At 45.2% G+C, this 12,389-nt stretch overlaps 1 protein-coding gene across 1 annotated transcript in view; it reads left to right on the forward strand.

Moving 5' to 3' along the window:
- The first annotated feature begins 3,403 nt into the window (after positions 1-3,403).
- LOC143475460 (oxysterol-binding protein-related protein 1) overlaps positions 3,404-12,389 on the forward strand; it is a 36,523-nt gene continuing 27,537 nt past the window's right edge. The window contains exons 1-14 of the mRNA XM_076973312.1: positions 3,404-3,653; positions 3,930-4,012; positions 4,102-4,176; positions 5,282-5,393; positions 5,500-5,585; positions 5,879-6,023; positions 6,273-6,340; positions 6,489-6,533; positions 6,842-6,915; positions 7,313-7,376; positions 7,662-7,766; positions 8,021-8,167; positions 8,621-8,699; positions 9,385-9,482. Coding sequence (XP_076829427.1) covers positions 3,557-3,653; positions 3,930-4,012; positions 4,102-4,176; positions 5,282-5,393; positions 5,500-5,585; positions 5,879-6,023; positions 6,273-6,340; positions 6,489-6,533; positions 6,842-6,915; positions 7,313-7,376; positions 7,662-7,766; positions 8,021-8,167; positions 8,621-8,699; positions 9,385-9,482 — 1,278 coding nt within the window. The 5' untranslated portion in view covers positions 3,404-3,556. The remainder of the gene's footprint in view (positions 3,654-3,929; positions 4,013-4,101; positions 4,177-5,281; positions 5,394-5,499; positions 5,586-5,878; positions 6,024-6,272; positions 6,341-6,488; positions 6,534-6,841; positions 6,916-7,312; positions 7,377-7,661; positions 7,767-8,020; positions 8,168-8,620; positions 8,700-9,384; positions 9,483-12,389) is intronic.

Genomic DNA, 12,389 nt, shown 5'->3' on the forward strand with positions numbered 1-12,389 from the left:
GTCTTTGTTTGGCCTTTATGGACTTTTTCCTTTGGTGAGATCTGGCCGTCACATCAAATATTTCACGCCAAAAGGCTGCGTGAGCATTTTAACGGCGCGAGACTTCGGACGATCCTGTCATTCATCGGCTGCTCGTCTGCCATTCGGTCTCCTGTTCACACTCGCACAAAAGGAGCTAGGAGAGGCAAATGAGCTTCTCGCAGCGCTGAAACAACACAAACAAACACCTCTTTTGCTGCATATTCAGTCCACGATGCTATAGCAACTGAAGTCATGTAACAGCAAGCACTCTCAGAGTCACCACTCAGCGTCCTGGGCACTGAAGAGGACCAAGAATAAATTTGAAGCATAAAGATTGTGAATAAGACCTGGATCTGTTCTGAAGACTTTGATAAGAGCAGCACAGGTTCTCCGACTCCCCTTGACTGTCCACTTTGCGTCCATCTCTGTGAAAAGGTCCCTGCAGAGGTTTCTGTCTTTTAGTTCCTCCGAGATTCGCACTCGCCTCCATTATCTTGTCATTTGAAAGGGATTAAACATTGGAGTCTGGCTTTAAAGAACTGTAACGGCTTATCATAATTGCTGACCTAATAAGCATGAACAAGCTCTGAGCAGCAGTGTGCTGCTCTCTGAATGAACTTGATTTCCTGAATATGACTTGATCACTGACACACTGTGGCTGCATTTGGAATATATAATAATCTAATCCCTCTAATAAAGACCTCTAAAATGGGGAATAACCTATTATTTTGTGGATCAAGTTTTTAATTGTTAAAAGCAACGGCACCCCAAAGGGTAAAGGGGACAAATTGAGATGTAAATGTATGGAAATTGGCCTGCAGAGGTGTACGATCCTTCCGGAGACTCACCGTTCTGAATAGCTTAGTGCTGTAATCATGCCGGCCTCTTACGTTATAGGTCCTGGAGTCCTTGATTAACTATATCAAGCATGCTAGATTATGGCCGGAGGCAAGCTGCTCATGATAGACTTGGGTTAAGAGAGATCTTAAACATATTAAATTTTAACAGCCCTTAGCATAATGTTGGTCATACTTCAGGACGGTTAAGTTTCCCATCAGACTGGCAGACAAGAAACAGCTGTGAGTGACCAGTGACAGATCTCGAAATCTAAAATATCCCGTGCTCCTGTCCCATGGTGGCTGTCCGTTGTCGGTGAGACCTCAGATCTTACCTTACACTGACACTGAGGTGTGTTTTCTTGAAACCCCCAATCAGAGGTTTGTCGACAACGAGGTGGCAGCCCCATCATTTCTCTTTATTCTTCACATAATGAACAGCCATTGCTAAATGTGCGGATAACGAGCCTAATCACATTCATCAGTTTGGGATTATTAACAGATTGTACTCAGATACGTCTAGACTGGCACAAGTAATCAGGGTACTGTGTTTACCACCAGAATGTTCTTTACACAGAATACGGTAATTAAAATGCAAATTGTGGGGATATCTATACCACAAAATTCACAAAAATAGGACTCACCATAAGTCGGGCCATCAAATGAACACCTTGTCATTATAGCCATAATATCTTAAGCCTTGAAATGCAGCATCAATTATATCACAACATCACAGACATTCCTGTTCAAGTTTCACATAAAACACATTCTTACTGTGCAAACAAAAGAAATTGTGACAGATCTTAAAAAATGATGTAGGAACATCTTGAGAGACCACAGCAGGCACGTTCCTTGACGTGTGACTTCGCCAAAATCCATAGCACACCGAGTCCCATAACTCTACAGCCTTCCTGTCAAAATAGACTCTTTTGTTCTGACACAATGCCCCCAAATTGCCCACACTAAGGATGGGTCTTCAAAGCACTAGACAGCAGAGAGATGTTCCTCATTATTCGGCCCCCAGACACAGGCCATGCTCCCAGAAGAGAGAGATCCAATAAGGTCATTACACTGCCCAAAGAGGCTGGCCTGCTTATTAAAGCAAGGGTCCTGCACCTTATGGACTATAGACCACTTTGCTCCTGATCATAAATCATAACATTAACATAAAAAAATAAGAGTGAGAAGAATATCGCTAGTGCTGAATAACACAACAACTGATCATAAGAGGTAGTTCACAGAATCATTGTTGTATAGCCAGAGCCGGAGTGGCTAATCGGGAGATTCGGGAGGATTCCCGATGGGCTGGCTCATGTCAATCTCTAGTTTGGGCCGACTTGGAGGGAAAAATAATTTTGGGCCGGATTTGGGCATGAAACTCCCGGGCTGGTTGTACCCTTGATAAAGCAGAATAATATCAATGTATGTTGAATATTGTGAAAAAGTTTAATTCATTTTGAAGAAAATAGGAAGAGATTATATACTACTTCAAAAGTTGTTTAACTGTTTTGTGTGTTCATCATATATATTCAGCTCTGCAAGTAAGTACATTGTGCTATGCAGCAAATATGAGCAGAAATCTGTAATATTTGCACCTCAAGACAAGCTGATGAAGCTATATTTTTAGCAAAGCACTGCAGTGTTTGAAGAACAATCTAGTGTATCGATCCAGATCAATGCTTCAGCTCCTGAGCTGAGTTCTTGTGATCTTCCCAAAAGTCATTTGGTGGAGAGGAGGGAGACGCCTAACCTCCAGATCTCCCAGAAGACACACATGGATGAAGATCATCTCGAGTAGATGACCAGAAGACACTACGCTGCCACTCACTAACAACAGTTCAAGCCTACCCTGGCACTTCACAAGACATCTACTGAGATTACTAGAACGTAGAACAAAAAAAAAAAAATCATTCATGGACCATGTCCCACGCAGGCGTTACAACCTCCAACCTTGACGCACCAACACCCCGACCCAGCTCCAGAGACGTCAGAGTTAAAACCGTCCGCCAGTCTGGAGATCTGGGCACCTGGGGTCACTTACATCAGACTAGTCTTCCTTTCATCTGTCTCACACACTCACTGCACATGAAAACCAGTCTGAACTGTGGAGAGGTGCACCTGCCCCTAAGATCCAGGTTTGATTCTGCAGCTGTGTCTGCAACCCCACTGCCCCAGCTATGTTCTCAGTCCACTAAAACATCTAAAGCTAGCAAGCTAAAAACATTACAGAACTTAATGCAATATTTACTTAAAATGCCATTTACCAGTGACGCGCAAACAAAAAAAAGAAACGCAAAAGGGAGAAAGTATTGCAAAAAAAAGCAGCAACATAAAATGTGAAACGCAAAGAAAAGAAAGAAACGCAAAAGAGGGAAAGTATTGCAGAAACAAATTAGGAACGTAAAATGCAAAATGCTAATCTTATATTTGCGATATTTTTTTTTTTTCGTCACCATTAAACACCCTAATTTGACTCCATAAATAACAACACCTTTAACCAGCCTTGCGAAATGTTAAATTTGCTAGAGGTTCCAGTCTAGCAGGCGCTGCACAGCCGGTGTCGGGTAGCTGTCTTTATTTAGACTCTTCGTTAAAGGAGATATATGTGACACATGAAGCCTCTGGCTGTTACAGATCAATGTTTAGAATTAGAGTTTAACTCTGAATAACTGTTAAGACACCTTTCGCGTATACCTTGCATGTTACACCTTATACAAACTGAAACTTATCAAATCAATTTCTTGTCAATCGCGTACATGGATCAAACCAACGTTGAGGAACAAACACTCGACCATGGTAAGGGAACCATTCGCAACATCAGCATTGCTATATTTTTTAATACGTTGTAAATTTCGACATAACATGTAGGGAACCTGGAAATAGTACAAGTAGGAAAAAAGCTTGTGAAATTTTGGGGGCGTTCAAATTCACGTTTCCACGCAGAAACGCCGAGTAAATGGTGACATAAAATGGCGCACGACTGCGTCCCATTGGAAACCCACTTGTGAAACTCACTTATGTGAGAAACTGGTTATTCGTTTTCTTTAACGTTAGCGAATATGTTTTCCTCAGGTAAAACTCCGGGCGGTGGGTGGACGGCGCTCCACCTAGCCGGCTACTTTGGCCAGAAAGAGGTTGTGGAGGAACTACTCAAGGTAAAGGACGCGGTGGAAAAATAACACATCAAACCTCAAATGTCAGTAACGCTGTGACCACTGACCTTGTGCACTTTTCCTACGCGAAGGCGGGAGTCGACGTGAACGCGCAAAATGATTTGGGGGACACGCCCCTCCACCTGGCTGCCGTGTCAGGTAGAAAGGTAGGCCTGGCTCACTCTGGGTGTTTCTGCGTCGCTTTAGTGCGTTTTGCAGATCACAATTGAAACTTCTCATAATTGCTTGTCCAGCCTCCACATCATATATATAGTCACTTGTGCGCCACATGAAAGTGATTTCTCACTCATTCTGAACACATCAAATAAGCAAATGATTTTGTATAATTGTTGGTTCCCAAGTCATCGATTATTTTTGGTCATGTCGATCAAAAATATATTACAGACTTACTTGTTCTCAGTTGAATAATCATGCCCGCCTTCAACATATCAGTATTGGTCCATTGCAGAAGTCATTACTTTCAAAAGTGCTAAACCAGTTGTCATAACCTTTGAAGCATATTTTATGTATCTCTATTAGATTTGTTTTGTAAATGTTTGGACGTTCAATGATGAAGGGCAGTGTGTGAAGGTTTAGATGGTTGAATGATTAACCAGTTCTCTAAAATAGCCCAGAGATGCATCTTACAGTATGAACCTTCAACTGGCAAGAATATATACATAAATGACATTGCTGACTGACATGGATACAGTGTGAGGACATCACAGAGGCCTGCGGAGACTGGATAAGACATTTCAAAAGATAATTTCCACACTGCATCGAAAGAGAAGATATGTTGTGATGTGGATGAGAATATGTGGCCCGACAGACCAGAATGTCAGGTGGAGCTGTAAAGATTGCACTGTAATTTACACGCAGTGTGGCTTGTAAAGTTCTCGCCATGTTCGTGATTACATGCCTGTCATTCTCATTGACCCTTTCATGTTTATTGACACAAATAGTTCTGGGTCATGAATGAGGGGTTTTGAGCCAGTGATGGGCTTTTGCAAGGAATCCGTTGTGTGGTGCTGGAGGTACAAATTGTTTTGAGAAAGTACACTGTTGTGCAAATCTTCATGATTGAAGAAATGCTCCAAAGCGACTGAGATATACAAATTTTTGGTTTCTGGTTTCTCTCTCTCTCTCTATCTCTCTCCACACACACACACACACACACACACACACACACACACACACAGCTCTTCTCTCATTCCCATGCTCTCCTCACCTTTTCTCTCAATCATGTTGTTTGTGTGTGTGCGGGGTGTGAAGGGTGTAGTTCTGTTGCTGCTGCAGTACGGTGCCTGTGCTACAGTGCTCAACCGTGCCACTCAAACCCCGAGGGATATCACAGAAGATGATGAAATCACCACCATGCTGGAAGGCAGGCACTTTGGTGTTGACTGGCCTAGATTGCATTCTGTTTAGAAATAGTCAATCTCTACCAGTGACTCTGCACCCTGTTCTCCTCCCATTCTGAACTCTTCCAGCGGCAGAGAGAAGAGAGGAGAGGAAGATGGAGGAGAGACTTTTACGTGCCGTGAGAGATGGAGATTCCTCCACCCTGTCTCAGTTGGTTTGTAGTCTTATAATAAAAGAAGTAGCTATGAATAATAACAATTAAATAAATAATACATATATTATTATTTTATAAGATAATATTTTCAGAGGCTTTAAGTTGACAATTGTTAACAATTAACAATTAAAAGTATGAAATATAATGTAACACATTACTGTAAACTATGAAATAGATGTGAAGTGAAATAAAACACAAGTATGGACCAGCTGTTAATGAGCTGTTAAAGACCTTAAATATCAGCGTGTGTTATTTTTTGGTCACTTCTTAATGTTTCTGAATCTTTTTTCCAGCTCAGCAAAAACAAGCCACCAGACATTCATTGCAAGGACTCAGAAGGCAACACGCCATTACACATTGCGGCCTGCAGGGGGCTCACGGCGTGTGTGGCTCTCCTGCTCACGAGAGGAGCCAGTCCTTTTGTCAAGAACAGGAGTGGTATAGTTGGGTATACTGGAACAGACCAAAACTGCTCCAGTCACAATGTCTGAACAGAAATGTTATTGATTTGCTGTGTTTAAGAGCTCTTCTCATACTGATTTGTGATTTTGTAAATTATGTAGAAATCATGTCAATTAATAAATAATTTATTTGTTTTATCTCTTTGTACCCAGTTAGATTATATACAGTAGAGACTGTTACAGTTGCATTTATTTAGAAATCTTTCTGTTTTGTGCTGTATTATAGGCCAGTGTGTGTTGTACCTAGCAAAGGACGATGAAATAAGATGTCTTGTGGAGAGAAGTCAAGAAATGGTACAGCAGAGTGCAGTGATACTTTTCATGTTTTTACAGTGTTGAGTACTGGATGTTTACTGAATTTTTAGATTCAGAACGATTCTGTACTGAATTTACAGAATATTCTGTACTGGTGTTTACAGCTTTGATTTTTCCTCCTTCAAAGGGCACAGCTAACACGGCCAGAAAGTTTGAGGGACTATTGTGGAAGGTGAGGGCAGATATGACTGATGTCTCAAATCTGTTCACGCACTCTCATGTAGCAAGAGAGAAGCAATATGTGCTGCTCGATGTAACATCAACTTTTTTTCAGCAAATTAAGATGTTTGGCAAGGTCTTCTGGGTCACAGCCACCAGGTGGCGACCAAGTGTTTTAGCCTTGCACTGAATCACAAGGACTCCCTGTGTGTGCTTGAGCGGTGGTTTACACACTCCTCTTACACCTGCATTTTGGTCTGTCGGGGAGTCTCAATTTAACACCCCATTAGTTTGTTTATTTTTCCCATTGGTGTCTCTTAGAGGTCAAGTTTCCTGGACTGGACCTCCCACTGGGTTGTTCTGGAGAACGGGTGTTTAAGCTGGTTCTCTACACAGTGAGTTTTCTGCCCCTAGTGATTTGATTGCATGCATATCTCACTGAAGCACTTTAGTACAGGTATATGCCCATCAGTGGACCCCTGCTGGGGGCGTTTATTGAATTTGTTTGTTTGGCAGTGAATGATACTGAGATGAAGGCAAAGAAGACACCTGTGGTGCAGTAGTCTGAGTAGAAAGTGCGGTTGTTTGTTGATTAGTATGCCACACTTTACCTACACAATCTGAGAGAGTGTTTGTGTGTGTGTGGAAGCCCTAAACCCTACGAGGTAGTGAGTTATGGTGTTTGATTGCTGCTATGTCTGCATCTGACTGATTGTGTGTGTGTGTGTGTGTGTGTGTGTGTGTGTGTGTGTGTGTGTGTGTGTGTGTTTCTCTTGACCGGTGCTACCGCAGGGCTGACGGTGCGTGTGCTAATCTCCGGCAGGGCAGTAAACCCCTTCTGAGGGCTCGGTGCACGGTGAGTGTGAGAATGTGCGGAGGATGTCCAGGATATGAGAGAACGTGTTGATGTTTCATTCACATCTACCACCTGCTTTGCTTCATCGCTTGATTTTGGCAAATCAATTGATTATGAATTATGATTATGAAATTCATATTCACATCCACCTACAGGAAGAAGGAAAACAGGACAGAGTCACTTAACATAACGTGTTCATTGGAGTGTGTGTTTGTATTGTATTGTAGTTTCTGCCTAAACGTACAACCGCAGCGTTTCCATGGTGTCGTGGTGGTTGTTTTACAGGCGAACGCCAGGGACGAGCAGAGTTTCACTATCAGATGGCCTGATGGGAGTGTCCATCACTTCAGAGTGTCCTCCACACGTAGCCAATCAGAGACCACCAGGAAAGTGAGTCAGTACCCAGCATTCCATCAAGTGTGCAAGCAGTGAGATTGGTTATACTGATTATTGGTTATAATGGTTATTGGTTATACTGGTTATTGGTTATACTGGTTATTTGTTATAATGGTTATTGCCACAGATTTACAGTGCTAAGCCTTTTTTAAACTGCTAGCTGGACTTTCAGACCATAGGGAGGGAGGTCTGGGAGTTGTAGATCATTGCTGGGGTGTGTGGCTGACGTCTGCGGTGTGGGTGTGCAGGCGTGGCTGGATGCCGTGGAGGAACACTCGTCCTGCCCTTCGCCCAGCTGCAGGCCGGAAGACGCCGGCCGGGGGGCAGAAGGGGGGGCGCGTGCAGCCCAGGAGGTGATGTCTGGAGGTCTGGGAGACCTTTCCCGCTCCCTGCAGGTGACGCCAACGCCTTCCTCTCCCTCTGGGTGCCATTTTGGGCTTTGTGTTCCACGCCAAGCGATGTCCTGTCAGTGTGAGGGCGGTTCATGGGCGTCTGGTTCTCAAATCCACCTCGGTGGTTCCTGAACTGTGAACAGCCTTCATGGCACGACGAACCTTCCCTGAGCTAAAAGAGTTGATTTGGTGAGCAGGGTTGGGTTGGGTCTATTCCTTGCAACATTGGATCAAGGGATCAGCAGACAGTAGCGATGTCTTCTTTATCTGGAGAAAGGGGACGTCACATCCAGTGAGGCCACACTAGGCCCTTAGATCAATGCGGACAGGCTTGTGTTTTGAGTGTGTTTACTGGCAACATGCTAATTAAAAAATGACTAGTAAATAATAGTACTAGCATGGTGTATATGTCAGTGTAGCAGTGTTGGGCTGTGTAAACATAACTGTCCCTCACAGGCAGCTGAGAGTTACCATCAGCAGCTGGACACCCAGGTGGCTGCCTTTGTCTCTATGTCACGAAGTGCAGGCGACGTTGGTAAGAGTCTCCTCTCTCCTGTGTGTGTGTGTGTGTGTGTGTGTGCGTGTGTGTGTGTGTGTGCGTGTGTGTGTGTGTGCGTGTGTGCGTGTGTGCGCGTGTGCGTGCGTGCGTGCGTGCGTGCGTGCGTGCGTGAGGGCAGCTGGCTCCAGTGTCCAGCTGCTCTGTGTGGGTTGGAGCTTTGATGTCCTCTACCTCTCCCACTGCGCCTGTGTTTGATGGGTGATTAGTGGACACGGGCGTGTGAGGGTCACGTGAGCGCAGGAGAGCTCAGAACGTCGGAGCTGCTACCTCACAGTTATGAAGGACATTCGCACGTTCTCCACGCTGGAAAATGATCTGAATCAGATTCACATTCAAAGTTCTCTTGCTTAGAATGTTTGTCACATAAATTATTGTCATTTTAGTACATTCACTGGAGTAACATGTCAGTAAGCTTATAATGATGAAGATAAACTACCATGTGGATCTGTCGGTGTGTCTTCAGGAGTGGAACCTTTTGATTTTTTGGTGAAGAAATTACACTTAAAAGTTAGCGTGGTGCATTTTACAGCATAAGTTATTGAAACTAATCCATGTGTGCGCATGTGTGTATATGTGTGCGCGTGTGTGTGCGCGTGCGTGTGCGCGTGTGTGTGCGTGTGTGTGCGTGCGTGTGCGTGCGTGTGTGTGTGTGATTTGACAGGTGCTTTGCTCCTGAAGGCCAGAGAGATAAGTGAACTCTGCAGTGAGACGAGTTCGGTTCTGAGACACTGTCTGGATTTGCTGTCTAGTCAAAAAGAGGTATCACACTTCCATATTTAACCATGTAGCTGAGATTCACACACACACACACACACTGAGTCTGCTGTCTCCAGGACTGGCTTCACTTCAAGTCGTGGGTGTATAGGCAGTTTAAATCATGTAGGGTAAATGGTCCTAGCAGGCAGATTAGTAGCATCATACCTGTGTAATTCTGGGATTATTCACATCATACCTGTGTAATTCTGGGATTATTCACATCATACCTGTGTAATTCTGGGATTATTCACATCATACCTGTGTAACTCCAGGATTATTCACATCATACCTGTGTAACTCCAGGGTTATTCACATCATACCTGTGTAATTCTGGGATTATTCACATCATACCTGTGTAATTCTGGGATTATTCACATCATACCTGTGTAACTCCAGGATTATTCACATCATACCTGTGTAATTCTGGGATTATTCACATCATACCTGTGTAATTCCAGGATTATTCACATCATACCTGTGTAATTCTGGGATTATTCACATCATACCTGTGTAACTCCAGGATTATTCACATCATACCTGTGTAACTCCAGGATTATTCACATCATACCTGTGTAACTCCAGGGTTATTCACATCATACCTGTGTAACTCCAGGGTTATTCACATCATACCTGTGTAACTCCAGGGTTATTCACATTTAATTTATACAAGAACAACATTTTCATATTGCTTTTGAAATGAAAGACAATAGTGTTTGAGTTTTTACTCATGTGCCATGCATATTTGTATGGTTGACCTGTTTTAGTGTAAAATGAAAGGATAATGAATGTGGCATGTTGGTGATAGAAGGGCTGATCTGTTGTGATTTTCCCTCTTGTGTTTACAAAAAATAGTTCAGAACACAGAAAATAACCAGTGAGCGGCTGATCTCTGGGTGAAAGTGCTTTGTTGTTGCCAGAGGTCAAAGGAGAATGACCAGGCTGACTTGAGCTGGTAGAAATGCAATAGTGACCCAGATAACCACTCGTTACAACTGAGGTAGCATCTTCAAACGTGCAACACATCAAACGTTAAAACAGATGGGCTGTAGCAGCAGACGACAACACCGCTCACCTCAGCTGGGAAGAGGCTACAGTTGGTCTCTAGAACTGGACAACAGAAAATTTGGGGAAAAATGTTCCCTGGTCAGATGAGTCTCATTCGGACGGGTCAGAGTGTGAGGCGTGAACAACATGAAAGGATGGATCCATCCCATCTTTTATCAGTGGTTCAGGCTGGTCGTGGTGGACTCATGGTGGTGGTACTGGTGGAGTCATGGTGGTGGTGGAGTCATGGTGGTGGTACTGGTGGAGTCATGGTGGTGGTGGAGTCATGGTGGTGGTACTGGTGGAGTCATGGTGGTGGTGGAGTCATGGTGGTGGTGGAGTCATGGTGGTGATACTGGTGGAGTCATGGTGGTGATACTGGTGGAGTCATGGTGGTGGTGGAGTCACGGTGGTGGTACTGGTGGAGTCATGGTGGTGGTGGAGTCATGGTGGTGATACTGGTGGAGTCATGGTGGTGGTGGAGTCATGATGGTGGTACTGGTGGAGTCATGGTGGTGATACTGGTGGAGTCATGGTGGTGGTGGCGTCATGGTGGTGATACTGGTGGAGTCATGGTGGTGGTACTGGTGGAGTCATGGTGGTGGTGGAGTCATGGTGGTGGTACTGGTGGAGTCATGGTGGTGGTACTGGTGGAGTCATGGTGGTGGTGGAGTCATGGTGGTGGTACTGGTGGAGTCATGGTACTGGTGGAGTCATGGTGGTGATACTGGTGGAGTCATGGTGGTGGTGGAGTCATGGTGGTGGTGGAGTCATGGTGGTGGTGGAGTCATGGTGGTGGTACTGGTGGAGTCATGGTGGTGGTACTGGTGGAGTCATGGTACTGGTGGAGTCATGGTGGTGGTGGAGTCATGGTGGTGGTGGAGTCATGGTGGTGGTGGAGTCATGGTGGTGATACTGGTGGAGTCATGGTGGTGGTGGAGTCATGGTGGTGGTACTGGTGGAGTCATGGTGGTGATACTGGTGGAGTCATGGTGGTGGTGGCGTCATGGTGGTGATACTGGTGGAGTCATGGTGGTGGTACTGGTGGAGTCATGGTGGTGGTGGAGTCATGGTGGTGATACTGGTGGAGTCATGGTGGTGGTACTGGTGGAGTCATGGTGGTGGTGGAGTCATGGTGGTGGTACTGGTGGAGTCATGGTGGTGGTACTGGTGGAGTCATGGTGGTGGTGGAGTCATGGTGGTGGTGGAGTCATGGTGGTGATACTGGTGGAGTCATGGTGGTGGTACTGGTGGAGTCATAGTAGTGGTGGAGTCATGGTGGTGATACTGGTGGAGTCATGGTGGTGGTACTGGTGGAGTCATGGTGGTGGTACTGGTGGAGTCATGGTGGTGGTGGAGTCATGGTGGTGATACTGGTGGAGTCATGGTGGTGATACTGGTGGAGTCATGGTGGTGGTGGAGTCACGGTGGTGGTACTGGTGGAGTCATGGTGGTGGTGGAGTCGTGGTGGTGGAGTCATGGTGGTGATACTGGTGGAGTCATGGTGGTGGTGGAGTCATGGTGGTGGTACTGGTGGAGTCATGGTGGTGATACTGGTGGAGTCATGGTGGTGGTGGAGTCACGGTGGTGGTACTGGTGGAGTCATGGTGGTGGTGGAGTCGTGGTGGTGGAGTCATGGTGGTGATACTGGTGGAGTCATGGTGGTGGTGGAGTCATGGTGGTGGTACTGGTGGAGTCATGGTGGTGATACTGGTGGAGTCATGGTGGTGGTGGCGTCATGGTGGTGATACTGGTGGAGTCATGGTGGTGGTACTGGTGGAGTCATGGTGGTGGTGGAGTCATGGTGGTGATACTGGTGGAGTCATGGTGGTGGTACTGGTGGAGTCATGGTGGTGGTGGAGTCAT

The sequence above is a fragment of the Brachyhypopomus gauderio genome, chromosome 14 (assembly GCF_052324685.1).
Source record: "Brachyhypopomus gauderio isolate BG-103 chromosome 14, BGAUD_0.2, whole genome shotgun sequence".
Taxonomy (NCBI): Eukaryota; Metazoa; Chordata; class Actinopteri; order Gymnotiformes; family Hypopomidae; genus Brachyhypopomus; species Brachyhypopomus gauderio.